The 16,132-nt window shown below is 33.9% G+C and overlaps 1 protein-coding gene across 14 annotated transcripts in view; it reads right to left on the bottom strand.

The window, feature by feature from the left end:
• Nucleotides 1-16,132, bottom strand: part of OSBPL9 (oxysterol binding protein like 9) — a 172,980-nt gene that overhangs the window by 35,344 nt on the left and 121,504 nt on the right. For 10 of the 14 annotated variants that reach the window (XM_040231150.1, XM_040231158.1, XM_040231152.1 and 7 more), the window contains 4 exons: nucleotides 6,801-6,896; nucleotides 5,949-5,996; nucleotides 4,940-4,969; nucleotides 3,506-3,556 (listed from right to left, as the gene is read on the bottom strand). In XM_040231150.1, the coding sequence (XP_040087084.1) occupies nucleotides 3,506-3,553 (48 nt within the window). In that variant the 5' untranslated portion in view covers nucleotides 3,554-3,556; nucleotides 4,940-4,969; nucleotides 5,949-5,996; nucleotides 6,801-6,896. Of the gene's footprint in view, nucleotides 1-3,505; nucleotides 3,557-4,939; nucleotides 4,970-5,948; nucleotides 5,997-6,800; nucleotides 6,897-11,145; nucleotides 11,324-11,560; nucleotides 11,630-16,132 lie in introns of those variants that run through there. The other 4 variants (XM_040231144.1, XM_040231154.1, XM_040231145.1 and 1 more) reach the window with 2 other exon arrangements.

Genomic DNA, 16,132 nt, shown 5'->3' on the forward strand with positions numbered 1-16,132 from the left:
AATCGCCCAAAGTAACTATAACAATTTATATTCCCATCAGTTCTCAAAATTATACCAACATGCCATTTGGTGGCTTTAAAATTTATGCCCTCCTAGAGAGCTTTTTTTTTTTTTTTTTTTTCAAACTTACCAATTATTTAGGACTAATTAATGCTTGGTACTGGAGAAGGCAATGGCACTAAGAGCACTACAAACACTAATTCATTTAAGTTTCACACTACCAGTAAGAGTACAGATACTATTATTATCCCATTTTATATAGGAGAAAACCAAAGCAAAGAGGGTAAATATACTTGCTCAAATGGTGGAGCAAAGATGCAAACTCAGACAGTCCGGCTCTGAAGTCCATGCTCTTAAATATAATGTAATGCTGCCTCTCATTATTAGTTAAAAACTAGTATCTTAATCATAGATTGACTGATTAGCCAAAGATTAATTTACAAGGATGAATCATATGGCTAACTAAAAAATCATACATATAGTGGAAATACTAAACCATGAACTATTACAAATTATGTATTAAAAAAATGTATTCAAAATTCTCAATTACCCTGCTACGTGGCAGGCAATGTTCTAGACACTGAGGATACATCGCTGTTATGGAGTAAATGCCTATGCATCATCCCCCAATTCAAACAATGAAGCCCTAACCCCAGTGGGGCTGTATTTGGAGTAAGGGAAGTAAATTAAGGTTAAATAAGGTCTTAAGGATGGGGCCCCAATCCAGTAAGTGTCCTCTTAAGAAGAGACATGAGCGTTCTCATTCATGCTCACTTTCAGTGTGTACACACCAAGGGAAGGTCATGTAAGGACATAGTGAAAGGGTGGCTGCCTACAAACCAGGAAGAGTCCTCGCCAGAAACCATATCCTTAGGAACCTTGATCTTGGGACTTCTAGCCTTCAAAACTGAAGAAAATATATTTCTGGTGTTGAAGTCACCCGGTCTGTGGTGTTTCTGTTATGGCAGTGCAAGCATTCTAATACAAGTAGTAAATAAGACAAAGTATTCAAGGAGATTATAGTCAGGTATAGACAGACAATAAACAAGATACCATGTAAATCTGGCTAATGATGCAAGGCCAAGAAGAAAAAGGAAACTAATGGGAGGGTAAGATTATTTTAGATAGAGTGGTCAGTAAGGTCTCTCCAAAGAGAGTTCATGTGGGTGGAAATATGAAAAAAAGTAAGGGAGTAAACCCCAAAGTCTGGAAGAAATGCCTTCTCGGCAGAGGGGAAAGCAAATACAAATCCCTGAAGCAGAAAATGCTTGGCCTGAGAAAAAGAAAACAGGCCAATTTTGTTAGAACAGTGTAATCAAGCAAGATGAAGTGAGGGAGTAGTGATGGCTCAAACGCCATTCAGTTCAATTCGGTCACTCAGTCGTGTCCGACTCTTTGCGACCCCATGAATTGCAGCACGCCAGGCCTCCCTGTCCATCACCAACTCCCGGAGTTCACTCAGACTCACGTCCATCGAGTCAGTGATGCCATCCAGGCATCTCATCCTCTGTCGTCCCTTCTCCTCCTGCCCCCAATCCCTTCCAGCATCAGAGTCTTTTCCAATGAGTCAACTCTTCACATGAGGTGGCCAAAGTACTGGAGTTTCAGCTTTAGCATCATTCCTTCCAAAGAAATCCCAGGGCTGATCTCCTTCAGAATGGACTGGTACGCCACTAAGTTATGGTAAGTCATTTAGATTCCATACCAGGGAAGTGGGAACCATTAAGAGGATTTGAGCAGGCAAATGACACGGCCTGATTTACACTTAAATTGTTTAAAAATACAGAGTTCACATACAGTACATAAATAATTTAAGGGATATATCTGTACATAAAAAGCTTGAACAGTGAAATTCTTTCTGGGAAAAATTAAAAAGCCAAACTCCATTTACTTGATCCATGTTATCCATTCTAAACTGAAATACAGGTCCATTAAGCTGGGCTAAAACAACCAGGTAGCAAGTACTGACTTAATTGTACAAATTTCTAGACTAAAGTTTTTCTAATTTGAATTGTAACTCATTCAAAAGATAGAGCATCAAAAATATTCTTCTTGGGTAGCTAAATGGTGAGCTACTGAAAGAGGCTAGGCTGCTCTGTTTTACAAAGAGCAGCTATCTAAAGTAGTGAATGGGCTTCCCTGGTGACTCAGACTGTAAAGAATCTGCCGGCAATGAAGAAGACCCAGGTTTGATCCCTGGGTCAGGAAGATACCCTGGAGAAGGGAATGGCAACCTACTCTAGTATTCTTGCCTGGAGAATTCCATGATTTGCAGAGATGATCCAATAGTCTAAACACTATCAGTTCTCCCTCAATTTTCTAGAGAAGATATTCCCTAAAATACCTATTTACTCACACTGAGCTTAATGTTTTTTACTGGTTATCTGTATATAAGCTTTTGGGTAATTGTAGGTGCCCTAACCCACTCATGTGATTTCACAATAAAGAAAACAGAAAATAAAAACCTTACCCCCCTTATGCCTCCAACCCTATTTTCCCTTTAGAATACATTCTGATCCACAAAAATAGATGGGAAATTTAGAAACATATATAGAAAATCAGGCATAGTCATCAAAAATACCTAGAAAATGAACACAAGTCCTTAAGTTCTGACACTTTAATAGCCTCAAAAGAAAAATACTTCCCCTCACCCCTACACTTACAAGCTTAACAGCCATACCATCTAAGCAGAAGTGCATTTTTCTATACTATTGTGTCATTAACAATGCTAGGAAAATAGTGTTATTAGGCAAACAAGTATATACAACCGAATACATAAAATAGGCCAAATAATTAAACATTTCCAAACCTGGCTGCTGAATTTACTGCCCACCTGCTTTTAGCCACCAGCTAGAAATACAGAGGTGCAGTCAATGGTTAAAAAAAAGGGGGGGGGGGTTTAAATACTTATTTTCAAATACTAAAATTTTTATTTCTCAAAATATCATGCAATCAAGTACATTTTTAGGTTGAATACACCAAATTTTTTTAGAAAAGCAGGCAATATCCATGAACTTGTTAACCAATCACAATAGCCAAAAATATTTACTCTATGAATAAAGAATAGCAGGTTATTAATGTAATTCAGTATTAGAAAAAATGTGTAAAAAAACAATTTTATCTCCATTATACTCCTCATTATGGATGAACAAAAATAACTCTGCTAAAATTCAATTCCTTTTCTCCTAAGAAAATCTTTTTTGTGAAAGATTTTGCAAAATATGTCTGTGTTTCAAGCAGTGATAATGGAAAGGGTGAGTCATTCAAATGTGCTCCCTTCCTTCCCAGCCACCATCACAAATGACTTCATCAAAAACAGGCACAGGTTAGCAAGTAACATCCAAGCACAATAGTTTTTCAACAGTAACAGGAACCCCAAAATAGAACTTAAATTTACTTTAGAAAGGTACTATATTTCAGAACTGAGTATTTTGGTTACTAGAGAAAAATGCCATTACATTTAAATCCCATTAAATGAAAATAATCAAAAATAAAATTTACTTACTTTAGCGATCTGCAGCAACACAATGCAGTGTTTAATTGATTCTACCATGCTCTATAAAAACAAAATAATGATTTTAGGATCTTGCCCCCAATAAAATGGCCACGTAATGTTAAAGCTTAAAATATAAAAATCAGTTCAAATACACAGGATTTTAAGTCTTCTCTACATAAGAAATACCCTCTCTGGATTTCGAGTAGGTTCTAATATATGTGTGTGTTTGTGTGTGTCCCTGTCTAACTCTTTGTGACCCTCTAGCCATGGGATTCTCTAGGGAAGAATACTGGAGTGGGTTGCTGTTTCCTTCTCCAGGGGATCTTTTAGACTCAGGGGTCCAACACAGGTCTCCTGTATTGCAGGCAGATTCTTTACTGTCTGAGACACCAGGGAATATGCCGATAGTGTCAAATGAAATTATTATTAGCAATTCTATGAATCGTTTGGGAATGCCAAAAAATTGTTAATTTACACTGAATAACATCTAAGTATGGGACCGGTGGCGTAATGGATAATGCATCTGACCATGGATCAGAAGATTCTGAATAACATCTAAAGGGTTTTTTTAATGTTTCTAACAACGGGATATGAATCTGATTAATTTCCAGATTCTTAGATCAACAGCAGGCTATCTCAATGTAAATTCTCAAAATGTCTATTCAAGAGTTTCATGGAATTATGTAGAATTAAAGGATCCTATCAAAATATTGGTGAACCTACAATACTACTATATTTGTATCTAAAATGCTTTAATCAAAATAGAAGTTTTATTAGCAGTCTAGTACATAATGTCAGAAGGCCAGTATATCAGAAAACTCAAATATACATTGTGTGTGGTGTTGGAGAAGACTCTTGAGAGTCCCTTGGACTGCAAGGAGATCCAACCAGTCCATTCTGAAGGAGATCAGCCCTGGGATTTCTCTGGAAGGAATGATGCTGAAGCTGAAACTCCAGTACTTTAGCCACCTCATGTGAAGAGTTGACTCATTGGAAAAGACTCTGATGCTGGGAGGGATTGGGGGCAGGAGGAGAAGGGGACGACAGAGGATGAGATGGCTGGATGGCATCACTGACTCGATGGACGTGAGTCTGAGTGAACTCCGGGAGATGGTGATGGACTGGGAGGCCTGGCGTGCTGCGATTCATGGGGTCGCAAAGAGTTGGACATGACTGAGTGACTGAATTGAACTGAACATCTTTTATCCAAGGATCTCAAAAAGACAAGACCAGAAACATAAAATGGCATCTGAAGTCAATTCAATTAAAGGGATTATTCTATTCAGTTAAATTCCTTTAGAAAATAATACAATTCTTAAACTCTTGTAAAAATTCATAAAAATTAAAATCTCAATTGCTCTTATTAATAGTAGCAGCTTAAAACAGAAACATTTTAAAGCACTTTCTAATGCAAAGCCAGAGTTAATCGAACATATAACTTACATTTGTTGTCTCTTTGAGGGTTTCAATTTTCTGCAAAAAATAAGTTTAAATAAATTGTCAGAAACACAAGGAGGTATCATTGCTGTTTTTTTACTGGTTAGTCATTTAAAGAATTTTACTAAAAATGTACTCATTATCTAAGTGAGTTCAGGCAGGCTGCAGAGTGCTTTTAGTTGTACTTCTTAATTTAAATCAAACATTTAAATAAAAAATTCAGACACTTTATGGATTACATCCTCAAATAAAATTCATGTGATTCAATACAAGATTTGTAATAATAATATAGAACATTCTTACTCCTTACTTGAAAGCAAGTTTTGTCTTTTCTATAGGATACATTATGTGATTTTAAAATGCTTATTTTAGAATCACTTTAAACTTTGCAAAGCTGCTTAAAAATGACATGAAACTAAATTCCAAAACTAAGAAGGTGAACTAAACATGACTCACTACTACTACCAAGTGTAACAGAGTCAAATGCAAGGCTATGGTTAATAGAAATGCAAAAACATAAATGATGGTGCATCAGGAAATCTAGTCAAGGAAAAAGAAAACATTAATTGAAAAAAGAAAATAATATTCAAACTACAAAGTGGTTGTCAGAAACCCAAAGGGAGGAACTATAATTAAAGCTACATTCATTTTGTGTCCTCATCTGTGGCTTCTGGTTTATTCTGAAAATTTTACCAGTTGCCTTATTAATATCTGAAGTGACACATGTAAATCTAATAAATTCCTACCTTCAACATATGATCCCTCAACAGAAAGAACTTATTCCTAGGAAGGTGGTACTTACAAAAAGGGTATCACAATAAAAATTTCAGTTATTCTTTTGTTCAATTATGAAACCACACCAGAAATGCACCAAAAAACTCCCCTTAAAACCTATATGGCACATTATAAGAGGTCAACAGTAAAGTAGTCAAAACACTGAGGTCCTTCTATTACTTCTCCAAAAGGCTCCTTGTTTAAAAATTTTTTAAGTCAAAATCATGATTATGGAAGTTACCTTTCTCTGTTCATCATCTTTGCAGTTTTGAAGTTTGTCATCAAAAAGCTACAGGATTAAAAAAAGAAAAGATTATAGTATCAAGCTGCTTTACTACATTTTATATGTTTACTCAACAAAGAAAAACAACCATATTTCTTCCAGGGATGATTTATACATGGATTAAAAGTATAATGTTTCTTAAAATACAAGATGACATGTATTTTTCCAAGGTATTGTTATCAAGTCAAATTCTAATGAACTATCTTAAACAGTCAAGATCAATTACTCTGGTAGCATTACAAAGCAAAAGAAAATATATGACTTTAAGAACTTAAAATGTCAGCTTGAACCTGTTTTTTTCTGCCTTGTCTTTCAAGTTTATCAACATTTCTTTTTCTTTCCAGGACCTTTGCTAGTAATTAATTTTAAAGTGGGAATTAAAGGAGACAATTTTAGTTATGATAAAGGATGTAAAGAAATAAACTCTTCCAAACTCCTAACTCACCCAAATAAAAAAATGCCTTAGAAACTAAACCACTTAAAATTTACCAGTTTCAGAGAACTTTTAAACAAAATATGAAACTAACCTTGTTTTATTTCCTTCTAATTATGTTTAGGTTAGTTTTTAAAATTGCTGAAGGATTAGTAAGCATTGTAAAGTAACATTCAGTTCAGTTACTCAGTTGTGTCCGACTCTGTGCAACCCCATGGACTGCAGCGCATCAGGCTTCCCTGTCCATCACCAACTCCTGGAACTTGCTCAAACTCATGTCCATGGAATCGGTAACATTAAGTAACTGTTTTACTCAAAATCAAGCTCTGGAACATCTACTACTTTATATCAATTCAATATATAATCGAATACCATACCTTCAACTGCTCTATCAAGATTTGTAGGTATGCATCAGCCTCTGTAAGTTTCTTATCAAAGTCCTGGACACTAGGAACAAATCCTGAATCCAAACCCTAGAGGGGAAAAAAGAATTGCAATAAATTCCAGCAATGTCTAATAGTACAAAAGATCATCCTTCATACGTGACACTTCACTTTTCTAAATTAAAAATAGTCTTTTACATAAATAATAGGTCTATTTAAATTATCTAAATTCTCCAAGAATAGTTGGTACATCAATCTCCTTCATGAACTTCTAGCACTATTCCTTTCTCATCAATTACATGTGCTGCTGTTCAAATTAGGATTTATCCTGCTTTTTCAGAATAATTTTCTTCTCTCCCAAAAGCCCCATACTGGGTTCCAGAACAACAATAATTTAGCTAAAGGAACATGCACAAAACAACCTAGATTATCCTATTTCCCCCCCTATTTTTTGTTCAGTTCAATCCTCTAGTCCCCTAATCTCAATTTTATATTCTCACTGTTCTCCTGTTCCCTAAATTACCCCATTAGATCAGATGTTTTCCTCCTCCTCCTCCCTTATTTAAAAAAAGAAGGAAAACTCAAAATTCTCACCTCTTCTAAGAGGGCCCTCCCTAAGTGAAAGTGACAACACTTCTTGTCTTACATTCCCTACTCATTTTCCCCCTTGGCATGAACACTACACTCGCGACATAGTTTAAATGTTTATTTATTTAGAGGGCCCACTTATTTCTCAGTTTTACAATCCAGAATGTGCATGTCCTACTTTTTGTACACTAAAAATTTTAAGCTCCAAGAGTATAGGATTCCTATGCTTTAATTCTACTCAAAAGAAAGTTTTGAGTTAATCATCTTTGACTGAAAAATACATTAGTCTTGGTTGTAAAAGACAAAACAGTCTGAGATCAAAAAAGGCTATCATCTTTCCATATTTGCATGACTAGAAGTCATGCAGTTAAACAGGGAAATAAGGGTCAGGAACCAATAAAGTCACAATCCCAACCCAACCACAAAACTCTGCACTAAAAGGCTGAGACACAGTGCTCCAATATAACATACTTGACCTTCAATTGTTTTTTGTTCCCCTCCCTTTTGCCAAAAAACTGCTTATCATTTCACATTCTCAATTTTAGTCAGTTGAGGCCAGAGTTCATTTTATATTAAGCCAACACCTCATCGCATCATTGCCTAACACTGTCATTAGCAAAGCATTTTCTGCGCCATGATCTCAAACATCAGATTGACACAATATAGCATTATGGAAACAACAATGGGTTGGCAAACCTGGTTTCTAGTTACAGCTCAGCCGCTAACAAGATACTGTGTTTCTCTAAGCTATTTTCTTACCTGCCAAATATAGGCTCCTCCTCCTACTATTATTAATGTGGCAGCCATGACGTCTACTAAAGACTATAATTACTATCAATAACTACTGTTACTACTGCTGTTCTTCCCAAACTAAAATTTAAATTCGTAAACAAAGCATTAAAAACCTAATTCTTATTAAGATCATGGGAAAAACTGATCTTGTAATTCATTTTCTTTTTCAAATTCAAAGGCAACAAAAACTGCCTACTTTTTTTTTTTTACATATACACTAAGAAACTACTTGAAATGAGTACTGAAAATAAGAGATGTCATGTAAAAACAAAGTTTAAGAAAGAAAAATAATAAGCAATATATGTAAAATCCAGATATATTTATAAAATTGTAAACACCTTCATTTTTAAAGATAACCCCAAAGACACTGTTTAAGAAACACTTCCTTCCTATGTAGAATATGATAATAAAAGATGTGGGAAAGAAAGGATAAATCCGTCACATTCCAGAGATACTATATTATTGTACTAAGAAAGTAGGGAGTGATTCCTTTCAATGTAACTACACCACAGGAAAATAGGAAGGACTGCTTGGCTTACTTCTTGTTTCAAAAGCGATATTATCATCAATAACAACTATAGAACCTCATTAAAATCAGTTAAATACATTATTCTTGCTAAATATTAAAAAAAATCTAATTAACATAACCTTCTAGACAAATCACTATTTGATTAAAAATCCCCCAATAAATAAATGGAAAAACTTAGATTTAAATTACTATGATCTGAAAGCTACCTAAATTAAGTCTTAAAAACAACTCTCTGATTTTACTATTAATATAATCATGCGAACCTCACTGTGGCTCTTTTCTCAGACCTGCCTCTCCCTAGACAGTCTTCCACAACATTCCTTTACCCTTAAAACCCCCAACACTGTAACATCCAAGTCAAAGATCTACTCAACAATCCACTTTTCTCTATGTACTGTATAATGGGAAGTTTGTAACAATAGTTATTAGCTTAAAATCCCAGAACTGGCCTAAACGCTCTTGCACAGTAAATTCATAAATCTTTGGTATACCTTAAAATAAAATCTACATATATAGTTTCCCATCTGCAATCAATAAAATAACATGTACACATTGATTTAATAATGTGGACAAGCAATTGCTAGTAATTAAGCTGTTTTCTCAAATCTTTTAAGAATAATGTGCTAGAGGAAAATAATATGTTTTCACTACATACTGTGATTCAGGACATAGAATTAAAGCCATGTAGTCCGACCTCCCACTCAACAGCAGTTACTTTTATAATGTTCTTGAAAGTCATCTAGTCTGAATATCTTAAGAGAAAAGGAACTTATTACCTTCTAACATAAACGATTTCATAAAATCCCTTTATTCCTCTTTTCATTCAACATTTAAAATATAAGGTATTACACTTATTCATATCCTTTTTAATGGACTTGTGTTTTTAAAAAGGTCATAAAAATAGAATATAGCCCTTTACCATGTCGAGAGTGGTCTGCCTTCTTTTGAATAGAACTCAGAACAGGCAGACCATTTAAAACTCTATGACTTCATACTTCCTACAGTGACATCTTAGCTCTTGGGAACAAGCAGGTTGGGACTTAAACAGACTCTGTACTTGCCTTTTAATCTAACACTTATCACATTTTATCATATCTAAATATTTACTTGACTGATCTCCCTGAAGGATTATAAACTCCACTAGGGCAGAAACTACCGTTCATTCAGCACTGTGCTGCTCCACCCCTCAACTCCAGGCTAGCTCACTGCTGAGTGATCACGGTTGCACTGATGGCAGCTTCCGGCAATGCTGATGCCATGATGCCAGTCTTCTCCACACATGGCTTCCTAGATCTCCCCTGCCTTGCATTTTCTGTCTCCTTCTACTCCCTCGGGTTCTTTCTTTATGTCTTTCTTTCCTTCTCTTTTTTCCTTCAGTAGTAAGTGGTTATACTGCATTTTTGGCAGTCAGGACCAAAAGAGGTGGTTGCCCCTTAATTTACCACATTGATGAGCTATAGTTCTAAAGATGATTTCTGTATGAATTCATTTGAAGTTTAAAATAAAACTATTATAGAGAATAGAGACAAAATGGTTTGTAATATAAAATAAGCTAAACTAGAAGAAACTCAATAGAAATTATACCTAAATCTAACCATAAAATAATCTATGTAAAGAAAAAAAACCCACTTATGTGGCAAATGTGGTTAAAAAAAAAAAGTCCCTAGTCTTCAAGAGTAACTTGCTAATTAAAGAAAGCTAAAGTACATGTATAAAGTTAACAGTAACACATAATTCTCTATCAACCAAGATCTATGTGTCCAGATTAAAAATATATATATAAAAAGGCAGACATCTGGCCCAATTTAAGGGGAATTCCAAAAATAATATCTAAAATGACAGAAGAATATTAAACTGCCTCAAAATTGTATGTAAGTACCTCCCTACTATCTTTCTAATACTTATGTTGAATATTATCACTTTTCTCAGAAGGTACTTCTAACACATGTCAGCAAAATTAAATTAAATTTATATTAATAACTCTAATAGGGACAGTAAACACTGTACTTTATACATATACATAACTGAATACTTCAATGCCATTAGAAAGAAGAGTATTATAAAGGATGGCTTTAATACTTTCTGAAGTACACAGGAATTGTACTACTTATGTAGCTGCTTTGGAGAGACACTTAGTAAAGTAGTACAAGAGGCAATTTTTGAGGCAAAGAGTAAAAGCTTTTAAAGTAATTCCTGCCGACAGAGGAAGAGTAATGAATAGTGGAGGTAAAGGTGGGAAAAGGTGGTTTAAGGTCTTCTTGAGGTCAGAATCAGGAAATAAGAAAGTTATGAGTAATTTAAGGAACTGAGAAGAATAATGCAGAACAGGAAGGGCTATGACTGAATGACACTGTAAAAATAAATTCACAAATGAGTAATTATTTTCATATCAAATCTTATTTCAGAGCAAAAACTTAAAGGACTAAGTACCTTATGCTCAGTGCTTTCTCTTATAATATGTTGTGAAACAAGAAACACCAAAATTATTCCATGTGAGTCTCATAGGAAAGTTCAGAGTAACAAGAAAACAAAATAAGTGATCAGTAGCAGAACTGTAAAAGGGAATAACAGCTTAAAAATTTAACAAAGGAAAAACACCAAAGAAAACAAGACACCTAATGAAAAACAAATGGCATAAAACCAGACAAAAGTAGGTGATTTTTAAAGGAAAATCAGCATAACAGTCCTTAAATAAAATAATAAAAACTTTGCAGAAATGTTGTTTTGATTAAATATGAGTATTTGGAAAGTTTATGTTCACAGCAATTTGAGATGACATGCATCACAGATACGCTTTCAGCCAAATGAAAGAAGTATAGGGCATACTTACAATTGAATCACTTACAATTATTTTTGAAAATTCAAGAACTGGAGAGATACCAGAAGACTGGAAAAAAGCAAGTGTGGTACTGATCTTCCAAAAAGGTAAGGAAAAGAGAGAATAGAAAGTTACTATGCTGTGCGTGTGACATGAGTAATTAATTAAAGGAATAATAAGAGAAAAATCTGTAACTGTACAGAGGAAAAGTATCAATAGGTACATGAGTAGCAAGTGGCAAGTTAAAAAATAAATAAATTTAAAAATTATGCCAAAATTTTTAATGGCTTTTCTGTTCCTTAGAAATTAGCAAATTAAGTTTTTGGAAAAATGACACCACTTTGTTTCCTTACCAAGTTACTCAAAAGTTGCTTTAATGATGAAAAATGTATATTAAAGAAACCAGAAATATTAGTAAGACCAAGATTTCATGTGGGGTATACTAATCGGTGCCTTCCTTGGTTTATTAAAAATTTGGAAACATTTATAATCTGCCATTTCTGTGGTTTACCCTCTTCAGCTAAAGGAAAACAGAATTTAGAGGTATAGAGAAGTTCTGAGAGTATGAATTTTTAACCCTAAAAAATACTCATATACCAATTTGTTTGGAGTAAAGATTTCCAATTCAAAAATATCCATAAAATTGAGCCTATTATTAAATTCTTTCCTCCAATGTAACTTCAGAACAGCATTTTCCATCTAAGTCAATGTTCTGATAGTCTAAGATTCCAAATTAGGTTCTCTTTTATCAACATGATAGTTATAGCTATTTTATCAACAACTGCTCGGTGTCCCAAGAATGCCCTGAACGGTGAAGCCTTTTTCCATAGTTTTAAACGAACAGTACTAGCCCCAAAGATTCACCAGGGATGCACAGTACAGTAAGTCTTTTCAGAGTGCTAGATCTTCCAGCTAGATATTTTACTGTATGTCATTTCTTATTTCATTATTATAACGTAGTAAAATAGATAGATACTAACCCTATTTTATAAGTGCTTACCCAAATCATCCAGATGGGTTTTTAAATTGAGATTTCAACGCAGTCCTTTGATTTCAAACCCATTACATTTTTCTATTAAATCACAATGATATTTGAAAAGAATTCATAGCATATTAGACTAAAATTTAATCTAAAAATGTCTGCAGGAGCCTAGTGTACCCAAAATGAACACAAGCTTTAAAGTCAGACTTATCTAGTTTTAAAATTCTGAATCTGGAATTCCCTAATTACCTACATGATCTGGCCAAGTTACTTTCTCTACCTCCATTTTCTTACCAGGGAAGGACACAAAAATAAACCTCTCAAGGTTGTTGGAGAGATGAAAGAATATACATAAAGTAACGAAATAGTTGGTGTTCTATTTCTTCTTCATAATGGGGAGCTGAAAATAACCAAGATTCAGCACTGTTTCCCAGACCCTAAACTAGGCCTAACATACAGAAAAGTTTCTCAATGAATATTTGACGGATTAAAAACAAAATAAATTAACAACTAGGTCATACACAAAACATATGCAACTCTAATACAGAAGTATAATCGAGAAAAGGATACAAGCATAACTTAAACTGTATTTAACATTCCTTGAAAAAGAGGAAAATAAACAGTAAGCTGATGAACTGTGAAGAAAACACATAATAGTAATAAAAAAAAGTAAGAGAAATAGACAAAACTAGTGCTAAAATACAGTCTTGGAAAACAGATCAGAAACAAAATTCCATATGAGAAGTTCAAAAAAGTATCAGGTATTATGCCTGAACCACAAAAGGTAAATTGTGCTCAATTATTACCTTGGTAACAAAGAGTCAAACAATATAAAGAATCACTCTTTTCCATAAAATAAAAAGATTTTGAAAATATATTAGTTCTTTGAAAAATAAAATCATCTTTAAATTTACAAAGAAAATAACTTTTCTTAAAAAAAAAAAAAAACAAACACAACAAATCTAAATTGCTCATATATTTGGGACAGAAAAGAACTGCTTTGTCAAATAGGAATCAGGTACATACACCTTTGTCAAAATTCCTTAGCTTTATCGTGACTCTTAGCACAACTGCTTACTCTTCATGATCTCTCTTCATCTAATACCACCACTGTTATGTAGCATTTTGACTTACAGAACAAAATACTAATATTGATTGCATAAAGTGATTTGATTACTCAAACAACTGCACAAGAGAGGTTTGAGTTTGTACCATTTTCCTCTATTTAAATCACTGATAACTTATCTTTCCAAATGACTCTCCCAATTTATTCAATAAAGTCATATGAAAACTTATTGCCAAAGGAAACAGAACACACAAAAACCTGGAGTTTATAAACAGGGTGACCACTATCCCAGGTTGTCTGGAAGAGTCTCTTTTTATGCTTGTTGACTGAACAAAATTATCAGCAGCCTCCCTCACTCTCCAAGTGCTCCAACTGGGACAATAAATTATACGTTCTCCCTCTCTATAAAGGCTGTTCTCTCTCTATAAAGGCTGTAACTAGCATTATAGAGATATAAATGTCTGGGAGGCATACAGATTGCCTCAAGATTTCAGAATGCAGCAAATTACTTGAAAAAAATTTTTAATGAAATATGAGTTTACAGCTTCTGAACGCAGAAAGCAAATTATAAAAATAAAATAGATATCAAAATTCAGGCTAATTAATACTGGCTGAGTGATTACCTTATTCTAGACAGAGACACGAATAATAAGATGTTATATTTTTGAAAAGTTATTTTATTCTCACACACACACAGGTCTGAAATAAAACACACAAGAAGCAGATGTTACACCTATGAAGTGAGATTGAGAAAGAGGCGCATCTGAGACAAAGACTTCTTAATTTTTACTTTATACATTCATGATGCCTGATTTTTAAAAAATTAGTATTTAAATTCAAAAACTTTATGTAAAAAGTATTCAGAAACTGTACAGGTTATAAATATGTTTCAAAAATTTTATAACTTTTAGCTTGCAAAATCATCAGCATTATTATTTTAAAATTATCAAACCCTAAAATGTCTTGAGAAAGTAAACTTGGTAACACTAAAGCTGCTCAGATACATCTTTTCAAGCCAAATAAAATAAAGCATAACAAATTTATAACATTATTTACAGGTAAAGTATAAACTAGCCCCCATGCACGCACACACACGCTAAGAAGAAAAATGGCCAGTAAAACAAAGCAGAATACCTAGTTTTTTCCCCACATCCTTCCTGCCAATTCCATGATCATGAGTCAACACTAAAGAAAGTAAACTCATAAAAAACTAAAATATCTACTATATAAGTCCACACTATTTTCCACACGTTAATCGCTGGTCAGGCTACTGACAATATCTTTCTTAAAATTAAAAGTCATAGGTTAAGTCATTCCAGGATCTTAAATAAGCTCTGAGTTGCTTACTAGGATGGGATGCAAAAAATACATTCTTCCCCTTTCCAGCCTCATATGACTGCCTGTCACTGAGCTTCACAGAATTCTGGAAAGCAAATTCTCATGATTTTCAAGGGTCTACCAAAAACGGAAGTTTAACAAAGTCTCCTGGAAATCTGCTCTACATATAATGAGGAAAAATTCACGTTAAACACATGAATTCTTAAAACTGAATGCTTTAGTAGTTCAAGTTTTCAAATAACTACAGAAGTCTCATAATCATTCAAAATACTTGTTGAAATTTGATTATGAAATGTTTCTACAAAATCTAATATATTCCTTTAACAAAACTGATCTCTCTGTATAGCAAAATACAACAAACTGAAATAAAACCACCACGGGAAGTTAAATGATAAACTAGTCAGGCCAACAGACAATCAGTACTAAATGGCTTATCTCTCACACAAAACAAGCAAACAAAATAGAACAAAAGTAACCCTGAATTGGAAACAATAGATTCTGTAACTGGCTTGGTGATTATTCCTTTAAAATTACATATGCCAAAGCAGTTTTTTTCATATCTGACTTAGCTGCCAGTGAACATCAAACAGAAGGAAATAAGTTGTTTTTACTAAGGCTGTTAAAAGTGCAATACAAAATTACCCTGATTACCCTGTTGTCAGAAATCTATCAAAAAGGTCTAAAATATGACTAGAATAGACTCTGACAGGACAAGACTCTTTATTCTCCACTGTATCCCCCAGGCTAGTGCTTGGTCTGTAGCAAGTGCTCAATAAAATTTTTGTAAATTAAGGAATTCTGAAAAGTGTCAACCTGTTAGGATTTAAACATAAAAAGCAATCAAAGAAGTTCTTGCAGATTATAAATCAGAGTACTCATGAAAAAAATCACAAATAACATCTAACTATTCTAAACAATTTATTATAAGTATGGATGCTGACAACTTTTAAGAATAATTGAAAGTTTTTCAGATAAGAGAAATTAAATAGGAAAGACATCACCTAGGCAGTTCAAGAAGCAAGACCAGATGATAACAACTAAAACAAACTTCTAAAACTTCATTCTCTCATGCCAAGTCTCATTAGCATAGTTTCATACATACTACTCTGGGTTTGGAATTCAGCATTACAATAATGATTTATTCACTGGGTGTTTATGAGTATGACACTGCGCTGGATGCTCTGGACATGCCAAGATGAAGCAGATAGAACTT

Source organism: Oryx dammah, unplaced genomic scaffold (assembly GCF_014754425.2).
Source record: "Oryx dammah isolate SB20612 unplaced genomic scaffold, SCBI_Odam_1.1 HiC_scaffold_28, whole genome shotgun sequence".
Lineage (NCBI taxonomy): Eukaryota > Metazoa > Chordata > Mammalia > Artiodactyla > Bovidae > Oryx > Oryx dammah.